Source organism: Heliconius melpomene, chromosome 9 (genome assembly GCF_056956725.1).
Source record: "Heliconius melpomene rosina isolate 202511_hmr_F chromosome 9, ASM5695672v1, whole genome shotgun sequence".
Classification (NCBI taxonomy): Eukaryota; Metazoa; Arthropoda; class Insecta; order Lepidoptera; family Nymphalidae; genus Heliconius; species Heliconius melpomene.
In genome coordinates, this window is record NC_140397.1 from 4,599,261 (window position 1) to 4,618,874 (window position 19,614).

Consider the following 19,614-nt stretch of genomic DNA (forward strand, 5'->3'; position numbering starts at 1 on the left):
ATATATGAATTAAAATCTTATCATATATAAAGCAAGTCGATTTTAATTAATTAATTATTTATTTATTTTAATACTTTATTACTTCAAAATATTAATTAACTAAAAACATAAAACGAAAAACAAAGATAAATTAACTTAAACAAAAAACAGAAAAAAAGAAACAAATGAAAAACTGATGTTGCTCGCAGTAAACTCTCGTGCGCATAGAGGCCATAGTTATAGATATTTTAAATATTAAAGTTATAAAATTTAAACAGCTCCTATTTAATTTGTATTTCAGAAAAAAAAAAACATAAATTAAAATCAATTCATGTCTATATCAAGTTTAAATATAATAATTATATTGGTATATATAAAAAGTTAAAATTTCAAAACGTATATTTCTTCTACAGCTGTTTTACTTATGTGACACATTCAGCTCGATCTTAAATTCCGTACAAGAACTCTTCAGATATTTCACGTGAAGGTATAAGCCATCTTTTGTCTCCCAAGTGCCGTGGTGCCGCATGTCTAAAAGTATTATGTATTATTTTATAATCCAGATACGTTCTTTGAATCTCCTCAATGACATATGGAACTAGTGTGGAAAATTTATTTAAGTACAATATAAAATGGGGGTCTGTTCCCAATGATAAATTTAAAGTTAATAAACTTTCATAAATTGTTGTTTGGGAAATCGACATTCTCGATAGCTAAAATGGAGATGGGATTGACTGATTATGGCTAAGCCATAAAGAATCCCATATATTTCCATTTCTTCGAAGAAATGGAAACATAAATTTATATAAATATTATAGGATCCTCGAGTGGGGATCGAACCCACAACCAGTCCGGTCTCACAGTCACACTTTGTGCCCCAGCGCCTTGACTGGCTTCGAATAAAAATAATTACTCCGAGTCGATATCGAATTCACGACCGCCGCGTTACAGTCACACCATTCTGCCCCTGGGGCACGACGTCCTCAGCTAGATATCATTCAATATATAATTTGAAAATTTCTAAGCTTCTTGCGATTTTGATAGCTCATGTGCCGTTGTAAATGGGTAGGTATATCGTGTTTCCTAACAAATGCTATGTAAATGCCTTCGTTAACATGACTATGCATTAATTATATTATTTGAAACTTAAACCTGTGTTACAAGAACCCTGTACTAGTATTAAATTTAGAGTCGCGGAAAGATTCTCTCTAAATTATCTTTTTTTTTTTACAATGAAAATTTATTTAATTTTCTTAAAAACATAATTAATAAAGTATTTCTGTAAGTCGATTTGAATTGACGACCTGATTATATTCATATTTTTAGAATTAAAACAAAAAATATATTAAAAATAATATGCTTCACTCGTTGTATTTAATTTATTGATATTTTTTTTAAGAATAAAAAAAATAATTCACTTTCACGCCGTATTCTGAATATAGCAGGGTAGGTAGAGGAAACTTAGTGTTAAGACACTCCGTTGCCCATTTTCCTTCGAGTTTTTCAAGGCATTGCGTTTTTTTGCGCCGGGGTTTTGCCTTAGTGCCAGAGCCAGAGAGAAATGAAAATATTAAAAAATAAAAATTCATTTCCTTGAGTGGAAATCGAACCCACGACGGCAGCGCTACAGTCACACCATTGTGCCCCTGCGCCACTATGGCGTCTAGATATAAATATTCAAGGAAATATTTCATTTTTTGATAAAAGCATTAATCCGCAGATTTCCATATAAGTGATATAGACGTGTCATTCAATTACGCGGTACGAGTATAATACGATATACGGTCTTCACTTTATATTCAATACCAATTTTTAGCTCAGAAACCTTAAATATTTTGTAATTATATGTCAACCTAATATCTTTCCTTATCTAAAGATGAATGAAATATTTATCTTCTATATATAAAAAATCGAAAGGTCACTCACTCATCACGAAATCTCAGAAACTACATGTGCTAGGAATATCAAATTTTGCATAGGAGTTACTTATAGGACGTAGGTGCTCGCTAAGACGGGAATTTGCAATATTCGACTTCTAAGGGGTTGTTTTTGGGGTTGAAAGTTTGTATGAAACTTCGTTACTACAAATGCTAGGAGTCTCAAATTTTACATGGACGTCACTTATAGGACGTAGGTACTCATGGAGACAGAAATTAATAATAACGTAGTTCACGCAGGCGAAGCCGCGGGCGGGCAGCTAGTACTTTATAAAAATGGTTACAGCAATAGTTTAAAAATGGATAGAATAAAACCAGCAGCGCAGAACTTAATCAACTATTTTATTTTCAAAATTACACTCAATTGAATTATAATGCTGTAAGTATTAGTTTGCCTTTTACATAAAAAAACGTATTAATAATAAATAAAATAAAATAAAATAAGCCTTTATTCACTGACCATTAACTATATAATAAAATTTAAAAACTAAAACTAAACATTTAAAAGTAATTAATTCTCAATCTTATCTCTTCTTAATCTGTTTTTTTTTTGATCAGGTTGTCTCTCGACATAGGCCTCCCCCATCTTATTCCACTGTCCTCTGTTCCCAGTTAACCTCCTCCATCCTTTTGGTGGATCGTCCTCCCATCTTTTTATTTGACGACCTTTTTGCCTCTTTCCGTTTCTAGGATACCATTCTGTTACATCTTTAGTCCATTTATTTTTATTCGTTCTCATAGTGTGTCCAATCCAGTTCCACTTCAATTTTTTTATTTTTTGTATCACATCACTCACCATCGTTCTTTTCCTTATTTTTGTAGTAGTCCATCTATCCTTTAACCTTATATTCAGCATACATCGCTCCATATTCCGTTGACAAACTATAAGTTTCTGATTGTTTTTGTTTGTAGCAGGCCAAGTTTGACATCCAAAAGTTAGGCACGGCAGAATACATGTGTTGTACAGCTTGCTTTTCACTGACATTGGCATCGATTCATTCTTGAATATTTCTTTTAGTGACCAATACTGTTTCCAACTGTTACTTATTCTTCTATTAATTTCTTTTGAGTATTGATCTCTAATAGATAATACTTGTCCTAAATATATGTATTCATCTGCATATTCGATAACCTCTTGATCTATTTCGATTTTGTTCTTTATGGTATTTGTCATTAATTTGGTCTTCGTTGGGTTCATAGATAGGCCTGCTTTTCTACTTTCATTGTTTAGCTGTTGTAGCATAGTTTGCAATGAACTAGATTCTTCAGCAAATATGACAATGTCATCGGCGAATCTTAGGTGATTTAGTTTTACTCCGATTATATTCAACCCTAAGTTGTCCCAATCTAAATTCCTGAATATATTTTCCAGTACTGCAATAAAAAGTTTTTTTTTTTTTTCGCTTCCGGTTGTCAAACTGTAAACATTGCCGAGTACTCCGTCCGTCCAAAATAATAGTGAAACAGTGGTTTATCGTCACTTTCCTGAGAACTGCCGCAGTAAAATAGACCAATACATTGAATTTGTAACCTTGGTGAACAAAAACATTGAAAATATAAAGAAGAAACACAAAAATTATCATCGTATATAGTGTGCGGTTGTGAGGTTATACGATTAGACATTGACATTAGAAGAGTCATCCATATTTAAGTTTACGACATAAGCCTGTGTTGCCACTGCTCAAAAAAAAAGCATAGATAAAATACATAACAAAAAAAAAAAAAAAAAAAAAAAAAAAAAAAAAAAAAAAAAAAAAAAAAATAGAAGATTAAGAATAATATTAGAAATAAGAATTAAACATGGAGGGGCAATTTAAAATTCTTTTCGAGCAAATGAAGGTAGAAATGGACAAACAAACAAAATCTATATACGAAAAAATTAACGAAAAATTAGAACCATTACTCAAAGATAATAAAATCATGAAAGATAAAATCGAAATTTTGGAAAAGAAGATAGAATATTTAGAAAAAGAAAAGAAAAAGAACAACATTTTATTTTTTGGTTTAGAAGAAAAGGAGCATTCCTCATCAGAACTATTTCAAGAAGTGCAAAAAGTTTTCAAAACAGATTTAAAAATCATCCTGGACGCTCGGGATGTATCAAAAATTTTGCGCATCGGTCCTAGCAAGCAAAACAAAATACGACCTGTTTTAATTACCTTTGCAAATACCTGGAGACGAACTGAGATACTGAAATTGAAAAAGAGCCTAAAGAACGTATATGTTACTGAAGACTATCCAAAGGAGGTTTTAGAAAAAAGAAGAGAATTGCAACCGAAATTAATAGAGGAACGCGCAAAAGGAAACATTGCATATTTAAAATATGACCAACTGGTAGTAAAAGAAGGTAACCTTAATAAAGAAAAAAGAAAGAGAGATCAATCAATTTCACCAGAAAATCAGAACAAGGCCAAGAAATTAACGAGCCAAACTTCGGTAATAAAAGGAACCAGAAGAAATGCCTTCGATTTGATGAGATCAAATTCACTTTGTAACTTAACAAACCAAACTAAATAGCAACTAGATATTAGCAACCAGAAGCAGGACGTCCTCAACCCGGTGGGTCCCCGTGAGGATGTAAGACCGCTACCCCCCCAATAATACATCCTTATGCCAAAGAACTCAAAACATAAATACCAAAATATACCTGGCAACATTAAACGTTAGAACGCTAATGACAGACTATAGACTACAGGAATTGGAAAAGGCAATAAGTCATATAAAATGGGATGTCATTGGTCTTTGTGAAGTAAGAAGAATAGGAGAGGAGATAAGAGAATACAACGAATATATCTTTTACTTTTACGGTGTCAAACAAGGAACACATGGAATGGGTTTTTTAGTAAAACAGTATCTAAAAGATAAAATAATTGGCTTCCAAGGAATATCAGATAGAATTGCAGTGCTTAACATACAGTTACCAAAATTTATCCAACCGTCTACGATCATCCAGGTACATGCACCGTGCGAACAGGATACAAAAGAAGCAAAAGATATTTTCTACAAGGATTTGACAGATTTGATACAAACGAATAACAAAAAAATTATCATGATGGGAGACTTTAATGCCAAGGTAGGAGGTAAATTAAACAAAGATGAATTTATCTTGGGAGATTTTACAAAAAAACGTATTACGTACAAATAAATAATGTATTAAAATAAAAGTAATACATTGGCAATGGCGGCTTTGGGTTCGATTCCCACTTGGAGGAATGAATTCAGAGCAAAGAAAAGAATAAAAACACTACAGTCGAATTGAATACCTCCTTTTCTTACAGAAGTCGGTTAAAAAAGGCAAAACCCAGCACTTAATTCCGCCACGCAACACGCTATGCCTCGAGAATTCGGCGGAAAATGGTAAAAGAACTGTCTTAAACAAAGATCACTATATCATTAACTTTAAAAAGCCTAAAAACAATTAATTATGGATAAATAAAACTAATGAATTTAAAAGTAAAACGAAACAAATCTAGATAAAAGTAATTAATCTATACTAATATAATAAAGCGGAAGAGTTTGTTTGTTTGTTTGTTTGAACGCTAAGATCTCTGGATCTACTGGTCCGATTTACTATGTTTTTGTTTTGTATGAAAGCTGCATTCTTCAGAAGTGCTATAGGCTATATAATATTACATTACACATATATACTAATAAATTAAAATACTTTCTAATTTGACATGCAATTTATTCTGCCATGTTAATAACAACCGTCGTCGCTACGCGACCGCGTTTGTTACCGCGTCATTTTGATATTCATCCTTATGAAAATAAATATAATAGTCACTTTTAGCATTTCATCTAGATTGAAATTATATTCTTATATTTCAAGCAGGCGTAGCCGCGTCCGGGTCCGCTAGTGTACGTATAAACTCCCTTCACAAAGGAGCACGTCGCGCTTACACCAAAAAGTTTTTGTAACGCCAGGGTAGAACTATTTCACGAACCTGACTAACAACGTTGTAATTGAATTAAAGTCGTAAATCATAGTTCTATTATACAAATACTGTAATTGCAGATTACATTGATATTTATACTATTTTACCGTCATAGCTTAGTGGTCTGGTTGATTGTAAGCGACAGTAGTGTGTTCGAATGAAAAGTAATGCTTATATTATAAGTTATTTTTTATCTGCGGCTTCGTCCACGCGGTCAAGTGGAGATAATTATGGGTTGTGTATGATATCTTTGATTATTTATCAGGATCAAATATGAATTATAAATACCCAGTACCTACGCAAATCCTCCAGAATACAGCGGGAAGCGGTAAGTAGGGAACGGAGTGTCTTAACACTAGGTTCCCGTTAAGACACTCTCATTTCTCTGTCAATCCTGCTATACAATAGTAAAAAAATAAATTACAAGTATAATTTTACTGCAATTAGGCACTAGAAGAAAACGCGAAGGCTAGTCTCGAGTACCATATTCTTCTCAATTACTTATTATATTACAAAATCTATAATATCTAAACATTCAATGGGCTCGAAGTAGTTCCAGCCGGGGGTACAGTGGGTCCCATCAAAACGATAAACACACCAGGGTAATCGTAAACAAGGTAATAATTAACCTAACCTTCCTTGATAAATGGACAGATAAATCATTTTTTTAATATCGCGACAGTAGTTCTTGAGATTAGTGTAATTAGCCAAACAAATTGTTTAGTTTAATTTTTATAGTAGCTAGTACAGACGTGAGTAATAAGAATCGGCAAGCAACAATTAATGTAGATTTAATAGTTGAGAAATTTAATACTATATGAAATTTAACTAGGTATATATAACGTGAGATATTATATAAAGGAAAAGAAATCTTAAGTTTGAAATATAAGAATTTTTTTATAGGTAGATGTAATAATAAAATATGTGAGCAATTTTGTTGGATTTGGCAACGTATTTAGTTTGCCTTTTTGTAAGGTTGGCAAACTCACAGCTTACGACAGTGTAGGGCCATAGATTATTGTTATATAAGATTACTTAACATTTTTATAATCATATATATTTTTATAATATAAGTAATAGAGAGATATAGATGCAGTAGAAATGGAAATATAAACATAAATAAATATTTCACTTCCTCGAGTGGGGATCGAACCCAGAACCATCGCGTTACAATCACGGCCGGCCTCTGATGTCGAGGCAAAGCGCGGCGTTGAATTCTGCCACTCAACACGCAATGCCTCCAAAATTCAGCAGAAAGTGAGGAACGGAGTGTCTTAACACTAGGTTCCCTCTGCCTACCCTGCTGTATGCGGGATACAGCGTGAAGCTGATAGATGTAATAAGTCGTATGACATATTGTAGGTCTGTCATAAAGATTTTTAAATGCATAAATTAATGGAGAGGATAAAACCGAAATCGTTATGTATCTCGACTCAAATTCTAGATTCCTATTTCTTATTCTTCCAAAATCGAAATAGAGTTCCTTTTCTTCTGTGTCTGTAAAAGTTAAACTTTAAACCATAAAAATACCATCATCATCATCATCACCAGCCTTTTGATGCCCACAGCCTTTAGGCCTCACTTAAAAATAGCATCTAAATTATAAAAACAATAAAAATGAAATACGAAATAAGAAATCACCCTAAATTTCGCGAGAAAGAAAGAAAATCGCTTTACATTTCGTATTGTAATCTCAAAAAACACGTATTGCGACTTTTCCTCCTAATGGAGTGGCCTCAAGGAAAGGACGCCTTTTTGTCAACCGACAATATCACAAATTGTGGTAGACCACGCACGGCCTGGCGATATATTAACCATATACAAGTTTCCTATATTTCTTATGAGTTTCCTCTATTGTCCAATGGGGAAGTTTCTATAGTGACAATTTAATCTGCAAATGGATATGGTTGCCCTAATTTCGTTATGTTGTATCTATTATTAATTTTTTTTATTACTTTATTGTTTTTTTATTTCATTAATTTCAATTCGGTTGAAATGGTCGCGGCAAAGGCAACTTTATTAAAATTCTATAAAAATCTTGGGATTTCAAAAAAAATACAAGCTTATGTCATAATCTTTTCCTGTCTAAGACAATTGGTTGCAAGAAATAATGCCATTAATTTTTTATATTAACAAGGATAGTCAATAACCAAATATTATGTTATAAATATCAATAAACTGAAATATTAATGCTATAAATATCAATAAACTTCTGACTGTATTATACATCGGTTAATATAGATAATAAGCAAGTACTAGTTTTACTAGTAACTTAATAGGTTGGTCTCATTACTTCACACAGCTAAAGAAAACATAATTTAATTAACCAGCTCCACGCTGTATTCTGCACGAAGTAGAGTAGGGAGAGGTAACCTAGTGTTAAGACATTTCGTTGCCCACTTTTGGCCTACTTTTTTCAGGCATAGAGCGTCGAGTGGGAGATCTAAATGCCGGGCTTTTCCTTTAGTGCCAGAGCAAAGAAATGAAAATATTAATAAATAATAATTCATACATTCATTCATTCCCCGAGTCGGGATCAAACCCATAACCGTCATGTTACATCACACCCATGTGGGTGGTTAGGTATGTACCTCATATAAAAATTCAGAACTAAAATGATATTAACAAAAACCTATAGATCTATTACACTATATGAAATAAAATACTGTAGTACCTAATGACACCGATATACTGAGATTGAGATGAGAACATTCGTATTCAACGGACGAGTGAGGGAATGTAAGGGAAAGATAAGGGACGAGCAAAGACAGTATACGAGTATACCCCATCCCATACAGAAACAATGATACCTTAATACTATCTTAATGTACAGACATTTATTTGACATTGTACGGGCTTTTGAACGAGTGGTAACGGGAAAATTTGGTAAGAATCCTGATTTGTTCATACAAGTTATCTTTTACTCGTAAAATAGATATTTATACGTTATATCTTTTTCTTTTCCTTTTAGGGTAATCTAGGTTTAAGACCTAGAAAGGAAAACGTGTAGCACAAATAAAGGAAAATATTCAAAAAGGGAAAAATTGTACACAATTATTTCACAAGAGAAAATCATTACAAATTTATAATTGTAGTTCATTTCATTCAAAATGAATCTATATGTCTGCAAACTTCAGTTTGGCCACTTTTATAATTTTGTTGATATACAATCCTGATAGGTACGGAACTCTCCGTATGCAAGTCCGACTCGAATTTGACCGGTTTTCTTTTCGACGTTTTCCGCTGAATTTTCGAGACATTATGTGATGAATGGCGGACAACACCGCTCTTTGTCTTATTACCGAGGAAATGAGAATATTAAACATTCATTTGAACCCACAACCTTCGCGCTTACGCGCCGCAAACGTCAATATAGACGATATAGTAAGTGTTTCCGATTGAGTGGTTAAGTTAGGCAGCTTCTGTTCTAAGTCTGTTTAAAAAATTCTCTCTCTGCCTACCTGCTATATGTGGAATAAAGCATGAAGCTAAAAAATCCTAAAAAGATTGTTCATTTCTTTAGTATTGGTGTACATTGAGGCCAGTCGTGACCCAAGGTCATAAGCGTGTGACTGTAATAGTAGGTATATGCGACAGGTTGTGAGTTCGATTCCCACTTGAGAAATATTTAATATTTTCATTTCTTCGCTCTGGTGTTGAGGTAAAGTAGGGAACGGAGTATCTTAACTATGTCTATAGAGCATAGTTGAAAACCTTTTCATTAGCATTAATAGACAAGACGAGTAAAAGTTCTAGCTTTTATTTCTTTGGCCTAGTTAAAGAACCAGCAAGTAGTCCTACTTCTCACCCAGGGAAATTCTTATTCCCTTGGGTGAAATTAAGGCATCGCTACAACCATCGCTCTAAGTCAAACACATTCCATTTCACCCAGAATACGTCTTATTTCTAGTGATTTAAGTTTTTATAGAATACGAGAATTCTCCCGAGTGGTTTTTTGGTTTCCGTAATCGATATGTTAACCGAATTATTTTCTTTTATATCTTTCATGTTCAGAATTGGTTGCGCTGATTGTGGGTTTGATTTCCACTATAGGAAATAAATTATTTATTTAAATTTATATTTCCCTGTCTTCGCTCTGGTATCCAGAGAAAGCGCGCAGTTGAATTCCGCCACTCAACAGAATTCGGCGGAAAGTGGGGAACGGAGTGTCTTAACACTAGGTTCTCCCTGCCTACCCTGCTGAGTGCGTGATACAGTGTAAAGCTGATTATGTGCAGAATCGACTTTTCTATCCTTTTATTATATACTTTTAGAGATATTCACTCAATAGTTGACATATATTTAGAAATTACTATAAAATTACTATAAAATCTTCGATATAGGTACACTAATAAGCACTTATGTACCAGAAATGAAAATTTTCATAAATAATAATATATTCCTTGCACCACGGCGGCTTCATAGAACCATCAATAAAATTCTAAATATATAACCATAATTTAATTTCCATCAATGTAATTTGTTGTAAATTGTAATTTTGTGTGATAATTTTAGAAGGTTCTAAAGAAGGCAAAGTGTGATCTACATACAGGCTATAGGAGATAAATGAAATCGTTCAGCTGAATTAATTACTCGAGTAACATCTCTGTCGTCACGCCCACGAGCGAACACCGCTATATGGTACCGGTATATGTAATGGCAAACTGATCGAAGAACTAACGCTGAATATCGAATTTCAGCATGAATTTCAAATGTTATTCTAATTTACATACATTTTCATTGTAAATACAGCGAACACTAACATTTCATAATAATTTATGACAGCTTATATTGAAACTGGTTAAAGGTGTACTTGTTTGTGTAATATTAATTAGGTATTATGCGCGGTATTATATGAAGGTTTCATTATTTTTTTTCTCAATTTACGCTACACCAGGGTAGGCAGAGGGAGAGGATAGAAGAAGTCTAGTGTTAAAACACTCTGCTCCTTTTCGCCAGATTCTGAAGGCATTTTGTGGTGACTGGTTCAAATTAATACCGCGCTTCGCCTCGATACCAGAGCGAAGAAATGAAAATATTAATAAATAATAATTAATGCTCCCGAATGGGAATCGAACAAGCAACCTTCGTGTTACAGTGACACCCTAGTGCCCCTGCGCCTCACGATGCCATCTTTAACAATATTTAAAAGACGAAATATATTTTACGTTATAGAAAAGAATGATTATAATTTAGGTTTTTATATTTTTGCACGGAATCTTATATATTGCCGTATTTTAAGATGAATAGCGAAACTCAACGCCACCCCTTTTTTGTAGTCCCCTAGGGGTGGTTCGAATCTACTACCATCACGTTTACAGCACCACTGTACCATATCACCACGATGACCTCTTACTAAATCAATGTAATTTATAGAAATTTAAATGATTTCAAGTTCAGTTAGATTAGAATTGAGAGTAATTAATAATTTCCCGACTAATGACAAAATCCTCATTTCCATAATGCCACTCACAGAGGCAACCTGGAAAAACGTTTTGACAGAGTCATCAACTTTATACTATTAATCATTCTTGGTAAGACGCTATAAGAATCTCTGTTTGGCATGAAAAGATTTAGTAATATTATTAGTAAAAAAAAGTTTTTGCGTTTTCTGTTACTTTCACTGAGATATTAAAGCAATTTTCTTTTCGTTCAGCTCTTACTCTGGCTTTGGATTGGTCCAAAGGCGTCTTAATGCAATATAAGTAAATAAATAAATATTAAGATACAATTACTTATTTTTCATAATATTTATTCAAGTTGTGTTTTTTTTTTACTAAATATTATAATATCAACCAAAGTTATAATTAATTTATTGATATTAAATAAATCTTATTTACTCTTACAATGTTACTTGCAAATTTAAAGATTAAAATTTCACAGTGTAAATTAACAGCTGAATCTAGTAGCTCGTTCAGATCGATTTATTTCTATAATATAAGGAAGTAATAGAAATATATTTAAGAATTGAAAATTGCTTTTTAGTACAAATTTATTTATAACTAGTCATTGCTTGCAACTTTGTCTGGGTACACATTATTTTTAGTCATACTTCACGAAGCTACATATTTAATATTTTCATTTATTTGCTCTGGTAATAAGGCATAAAAGCATGGCGTTGAATTTGGTCACTCAACAACGGTGGAATGTGGGGAACGGAATATCTTAACACTAAGTTCCTGGTGCCTACTCTTTTATAAGGAGGATACAATGTGAACCTGAAAAATGTTTCTTGGGTCAATTATTGTTTACATTCATCCATTAAATACAGCGCGGTGAAAAAATTAAATTTCCATATATTTCATAAATAACACATACATATATAAAAAAAAATAATAGTCCCAACCAACCACTTTAAACTTCCCATTATATGGCAACTGAGAGGCAATCTGAAATATTTTATTACTTTCCCAGTACATTTTATATCTCAGCCGCTAGTTCAACATGAAGCTCGTTGGGAATTTTGCATATTATTCTAGTTTTCTGTAAAGTGTTTTAGTTATATTGTTTAATATTCCATATATTCTGACTTTTACTTGACTAATATAATAACTCTGCATACATATATCTTGAAGAACTATTTCATTTTGTTTAGAAAATCTCATTCAACTGTAGATACCACAATTTTGCGAATGCGAGAGAGATTTATTTTCTGTTGGTATTTTTATATTCTGGCAATGGGCGGGGCATATCTGTCGTAAAGCCGACGGCTGCTGGGGCAGACGCGTCTTAGCGTGGAGACCCCGTACAAAACGACCGGTGGAACGACCCCCTGCCAGATAAGCCGACGACATAAAGAGGTTGGCGGGAAGCGGATGGGTCCGAAGAGCTGAGGATCGAGTGTGGTGGCGAGAATTGGGGAAGGCCTATGTCCAGCAGTGGACAAAAGATGGCTGTTGATGATGATGATGATGATGATGATTTATATATTTATTCCACAATACCATATAACATAGTATGAAGCAAATGCCAGCAGTTCTAGCAGTTCATTAAGTTAAGAAATTCTAATATAAGTAACCAGTAATAAGTTTGACATTGGAGTCTTATAAGGATTTTTCCAATTTCCAACGATTTCTTAATTGTCTCGTGTATTACCCTGGATGAAGAATGAGCTGACTGCGTGTGCTGTATTAATGGAAATTTGTCATAGAATACATAAAAAATAATTTTAAAAAATCCAGATGATAATAAATGATACAAACAATAAAATGCGTTTAATGATAAAATGAATGTAAATGTAAGTATAAATAAAATAAATAAACAATAATTTCAAAAAAATATAGAAAAGTCACTATCTTCTTACATACTTCATTATTAAAACTATATCTAGTCATCACTCTCCGTATTCAAATTTGAAAATTCACATAAATCTATTTGCCAAATGTTATGTAAACTTTTTTATATTAATAATGTTTTGTTATCTATTATTATTATAATGTTTACGTGGGCACTCAAGGGTTTATATAAATTTGCATGAAAACGAATAGAGACAATTGGTAACAATATGTATTTAAGAGTTAAAACACTCCGTTCCCCAATTTTCGCCGCTAGAGGCATTGCGTGTCGAGTGGCGGATTTCAACGCCGCGAACACTAATCTAGCTTTTCGTAAAAGTATGTTATTTTGTTTTAAGATAATACGAGTACATATATTTAAAATAACTAAATTGCCTTATGACCATACATTAATATCCGTCAGGTGAAGTTGGTAGCCGGAAGCGACAAGTTCCACCAGTCTTAAGTTTATATTACAAAGTTTAGCCTCCTAGAATAGTGATGTAACAAAGTTAATTTATTCCTCATCATATGTGCACGACATGAATATTCATTGTTTGTCAAAGGTATAAGCAAAGAGCACTGTTTTGTTAAAATAATATATCCCATCAAAAACATAAATGTAAAAAGAAAGCCAAGTTCTTTAATAAAACGTATGCTTTCAGCGATAAAAGAAGTGAGATGTAAATGTATGCCAAGTTCAATGGTCAGTCCTGAAATTTATTTTTAACAATATAAAATATTTTATAACAACTGAAAATGCCCATTCTTCTTACAACTTGGAGCCTTTATTTATGTGTAATATCTGACTTGGCTAGTTTTCATATGAATTTACAATAGAATCTGAATAGAATAGAATAGAATTTGAATACATTCATTAATATCGATGTAAATTAATTTGAAAACTAGCCAAGTCATATATTACACATAAATAAAGTCTCCAAGTTGTAAGAAGAATGGGCATTTTCAGTTGTTATAAAATATTTTATATTGTTAAAAATAAATTTCAGGACTGACCATTGAACTTGGCATACATTTACATCTCACTTCTTTTATCGCTGAAAGCATACGTTTTATTAAAGAACTTGGCTTTCTTTTTACATTTATGTTTTTGATGGGATATCATTACTTTTTGTACAGAAATTATAAGTAGGAAGGTTCATAGTGTTATCAAAATCAAAATATTCTTTATTCAATTTGGCCATTACAAGTACTTTTCCTATAGGAAGCTACTACGGCAAGAAACTCAAGAGTTGCTCTTTTTAAAACATAGTTTAGAGTAAGCGCTTCATAGGACATTTCTCTTCGCCGAATAAACCAAGTAGGACACCATTGTGATAATACACTTCTATCTTAATATTGTACAAATCTACTGCAGCCTTTATCTCGGAAGTAGCTCCGTACGTAGTTAAGCAAAGCATGTCTTCTTTAGAAGAGTAAGGATTCCCGTTTCGAGCGCTAGTGTAGATACTTAAATCATTCCAGTTACGACATACGTACTCTACTATAGTCTCGCGCAATTTATTAGTTTGTTGTATATCAATACGCTCAAACAAAGAATATGCAAAAGCATGGAAGAGACAGCTCCCATCGGGAGGCATTGGAACAATTCGGTGTAAGGTTCTTGTTTCACCCACAAGCAATTCTATTGAACGACTCATTGTTCAACATGTCTTGGAAAAAATATAAACAATAAGTTTATTAAGTGCTGACGGTACCAATCTGAATTGACATGATCCCAAGGTCAACTTCGTTCTCTGCCGTTTTCACAAGTGTTCCTAAAACCAGTAAAATCATGAAACCCAGGCCAAAAAAACCATTAAAATATGAGCGCCTTCGTACAATAAAATGTATCTAATATAATTAGGTATTTACTTTTTTTATTATAGTCAATAATATTATGTTTTATTACTCTTAAGATGATATTTCATTATATATGAATTTAGATTATATTTATCTATGAATCTCGACTATAGTTTTTATTTTGTTGATTAAATGACAGTTGTCAGATTATAAAGTAATTAATGTATGCTGCGTTTAGAAATCTGATATATTTATTATTATTTTTTTCTAATTTTATTATTTTGTTGGAATAACTCAACACGCAATGCCTCCAGAGTTCGATGGAAAGAGGGGAACTGAGTGTCTTAACACTAGGTTCCCTCTGTCTACCCCGCTATGTGTGGGATACACCGTAAAGCGGATTTATTTATTGGAACGAACGGGATTTCGCTGCGTGACCGAACTGAAAAAAATGTGATAGTAAAACCGTAAGAAAAATGCGTGGAATAAAACCGTTAAATGAGACGTGCGCAGGCGCGACAGTCGCATACACAGACGAGTAGTGTATAATACCTTTCTCTTTCTCCCTCTCTCTTTTTTTAGTTGATAATTTGAATTACGATGTTTTTTATTTTAAGTAATTTATAATTTCCTAAAATACTGAATTTTCTAAATACTTTCTTGTACTTAAATAAAAACAAATCAGCAAAATTTAAGAGAAAAATCAAGAAAACCTACATAAAATTGAGCACGACTTTTTTTGCAATTTGTGTCGATTCTACATTAGCCGAAGGACTCGTCGTTCGTCGAACTTCGTTCCTACCTGGTGTCCCACTTTGGTTTTTTTTATTATTTTATTTAAGTAATTTTTAATTTTCTCTTTTTTTCTCTTATTTTTTTATTAACAATTACTTAAATTTTTACACTACAAAACACTCAGTAACTAGTAACCAGTAAACCAGTCAGGTTTTACAGTCACACTTTGTGCCCCTGTGCCACGACTGACCTTACAGATAGTATATTATTATTAAATTTTATATATATTTCTATCAATATAATTATTTTTTAAAAGCTATTATTTATATTTATTTTTTAGTGTATTTTTTTCTGTTTTAGGATTCTGTACCTCGAAAGCAATAAAACAGAACCCTTATAGGATCTTATATAGGACTTAGTACTTAAATATTGTAATAATAATTTAATATTATTATCAATGCGACTATCATTGTGCCGATAGTGGTTTCGGTTAACGGTTTAATAGCGAAAAGCCTCGACCAACACCTTAAGAGGCTATCGCTTAGCTGTTGGATCAAGAACCGGATACAGAAGGCAGTAATACTTGAGACGGCACGTATTGTGCGGAGGTTCCTCTCTCTGGAGCCCTAGCCACCGATGGCTTGGACCCTTGTCCCGCCCTCGGAAGAGTGGTTTTTTTATATTTTTAAATGTATCTTTTTTATAATAATTTATATTTAAAAATGTAAAAGTGATTCACTAATTTAATAAAAAATCTTCAGGTATTTAATATCAAATACGTTAATCGACTATGCAAATACTCTTAGTATAATAAGTACTAAAATGTTTAAATTATCTATATATATAAAAGGACTTGTCCTCACTGACTGAGGTAAGACGCACGCACAGCCGTAACCGGTGATGGTAGAAACGTTAAATTTGGACAAAAGTTTACTTTCGTAATCTGGACATTCACTAAGAAGGGATTTTGAAAAATTTTAACCCTAAAGAGGTGAAATAGCGGTTCAAAGTTTTTATGGAAAAAATTTTAAATCGGCACCGATTTTTATAAAATTTGAAATTTAGATTTTTAAAGGTATTTAATTGAACACGTGTTTCATCGTTTTCTAGAATTCTCCCCTCTTATTATTCCCCCCCTAGAGAGAACCCTTAGGGGTGCAAATATTCATAAATTTTCATAAAATTTGAAATTCAGACTCTTAAACGTATATAATTAAACATATGTTGTATGGTTTTCTAGAATTCACCCTCTAAGGGTGCAAATAAGGGGTTGAAAGTTTATATGGAAAAATATTGAAAACGCCAACGATTATTATAAAATTAGAAATTTAAACTTAAAAATATTTCATTGAACACATGTTTCATGGGTTATTAGAATTCACCCTTAAATAGGCAAGCGAAGCTGCGCGCGTCCGCTAGTAATAAATAATAATGAAGGATGTTAATCCATTTATTATATTTTTATATTTTTACGTGAAGCCCTTGAAGTCCACATGATGGCAGGCTTTCTCAGGACATAAATTAGAGTCATTTTCAGCTACAAATGGAGACATATCTTAAAATATACTTGAAAGCATCGTGTTGTTTTAGATGGCTTACGTAAGTAATAGTGAAGTTAGTCTACAAAACAAATAAAATATTTACTAACGCGTGACATAAATTAAAGCAACATATATATAAATAATGCATTGCTCTTATTTTGTTGGCAGGCGCTATGCCTAAAAATCAGTTATCATTAACTTTGATTGCTATGCTTTTATTACAGGTGCTATAAGTAAATGTTCCTAATTGAATCTATTTATTGAAAAATTATAAGAAAATATTTTAAAAAATACTAGTTTCGGATTTTTCCCTTGACATACACCCAATTACTTAACCGAATGCTAAATTTCACCATTCTAGATCATCTGGAACTTGGTTAACATTAAGGTCTATAGGTCAGTCACCCCCCTAAAAATTTACGATTTTTGGACGTCATTATCTAAATAACTGTTTGAGCTGTGTTTATGAAATTTAATGCACGTATACCAGTAGGGGGTCTAAATATTTGAGCCAAATATGACAGCTTTAGGTGGAATAGTTTTTGAGTTACGAATAGGTAAAAAGTGGCTTCAAATGGTTCGTGTAAAATAACACACGGTGCTGCTCGCCAGTTCTGAAACCCAGAACTTGGAACGCGCTCCGCGCGTTTTAAATAACAAAGTTGCTTTTAAATTTTATTTTATTTTTGAACGTAGGCCGGACGTCTCTCGTCTGTCTCCGCGCACCAATCATCCATATCTCATGCTGCTCGGTTCCATCTGAGGCCAGCCACCTTCTTTAAAGGTCCTTCTTTAGTTCTCTGGCAATAACTGCCAGAGAAATCCCTATAATGGCGCGTTCCATCGCTTGCTAAGCGACTTATTATTTATAAGATCTTTAGGCACTATGGAACAGACAACTCAAAATATAACGTAACTTAGAAAATGCCGCTCACCCCAGGACTGTACTTTTGTGCGCTTTCTTTCCAAAGTTGTGCTACTCAAGTTGTATAGTTTCATCGAAGTATTCCTACACAACTTGGAGTGTAGTCCCAGGTGCGACTACTGGTCTCCGAGATATATGACTTTCTTTAATTTTCGTCTTGTCTTGTGATCCTGAAACCCGATTATTCACCTTTTTTTCCAAATCCTGCATAGTCTTCGCCATTGTGACTACATAATTGGCAAATCAGAAATGTGATAAAGTTTGATCATTGAAAATTATACCGCGTTCGTACCAGTCATGCGTCGTAAAGACATCTCCCCATAGCATTAGTAAACAGTTTCGAATAAATTATATATTCCTATTATATTATAGTTAATAAGGCATCTCTGCATTGATTCCGATAATTTTGAAGTCAAATATCGATCATATACCACCACGTGTGGTAGGTAACTCACAACGAAATCGTAAAAAAAATAGTTCTAAATCTATGTTCACTAAAGTTCAAACCATTTCTTTTTTTACTTTACCCACTTACCCCAACGTGACTAGTTACTTTTTCCTTTTCTTTATCTACATCCCAACCTTTTGTAAGATACGCATACAATACAAAATAAAAGGCCATAGGTTAATTAGAATATTATAGTAACATTTTTGCATATAAACTTGCTATACAACTAAGATTAAACTAACTAACTTAACCAGAAGCCAGAACGTAGTAGCTAACAGGTTTTTTCTTTTTTCCGCCCATCCAATAACGGCTATGAAAAGTCAAACTCGTTTTCCTCTTAGATACTTTTAAATTAGTAAAATGTTTCCTCGACAAATACGTCTTATTTATTGAAATTTTAAAATTATATAATAAAATATAATAAAAAATATAATAAATATAATAAAAAAATTTTAAAATTATATAATAAAATTATATAATAAAATATTATATAATAAAATTTAAACTGTTTTATATTATATTACATAATAAAAAAAAATAAAATGTATTATATAGTAAAAATATAAAAATTGTATAATTCATACTGTTAAAGGCAAACTGAAAATCATGTGTTATCATCATAGATATTGATTGATCTACTTATTAATAAATTATAAGCAAAAAATCATTGTTAGAAAAAGCTTTAATTTAAACGCTTTAAAAAGGAGAAAATAAAATTTGTTTTTTAAATTTTAACTATCAACTCATAACCTCATTGTACACAATTTATATGATCATAAAAGCTTGTCGCGCGATTTACTTGTGTAACTAAACTAGTGCTAATTTAATTATGTAAAATCTGCTAAGTTTCAATTTTTAAAGTTTGAATTTAATTAAATATTGATTAACGCGACCTAATTCTTCTGACATGATTAAAACAACATTTTATGATTGCATCAAAAATTCTATATTTTATGAATTCTTTCTATTCTCTCTTCTTCTCTTCTCTCTATTATATGAAATTTTTTTGATGAACGTATCGAAGAACCAAAAAAAAA

The 19,614-nt window shown here is 32.4% G+C and overlaps 2 protein-coding genes across 3 annotated transcripts in view; both read left to right on the top strand.

The window, feature by feature from the left end:
* LOC146536296 (dopamine receptor 2-like) overlaps positions 1–19,614 on the top strand; it is a 107,244-nt gene that overhangs the window by 78,787 nt on the left and 8,843 nt on the right. The window lies entirely within an intron of this gene.
* LOC146536297 (uncharacterized) lies at positions 3,702–5,030 on the top strand. The gene has a single exon (XM_085189917.1). It carries the CDS (start codon positions 3,717–3,719, stop codon positions 4,431–4,433), a length of 717 nt encoding a protein of 238 aa, XP_085046043.1. The 5' UTR covers positions 3,702–3,716; the 3' UTR covers positions 4,434–5,030.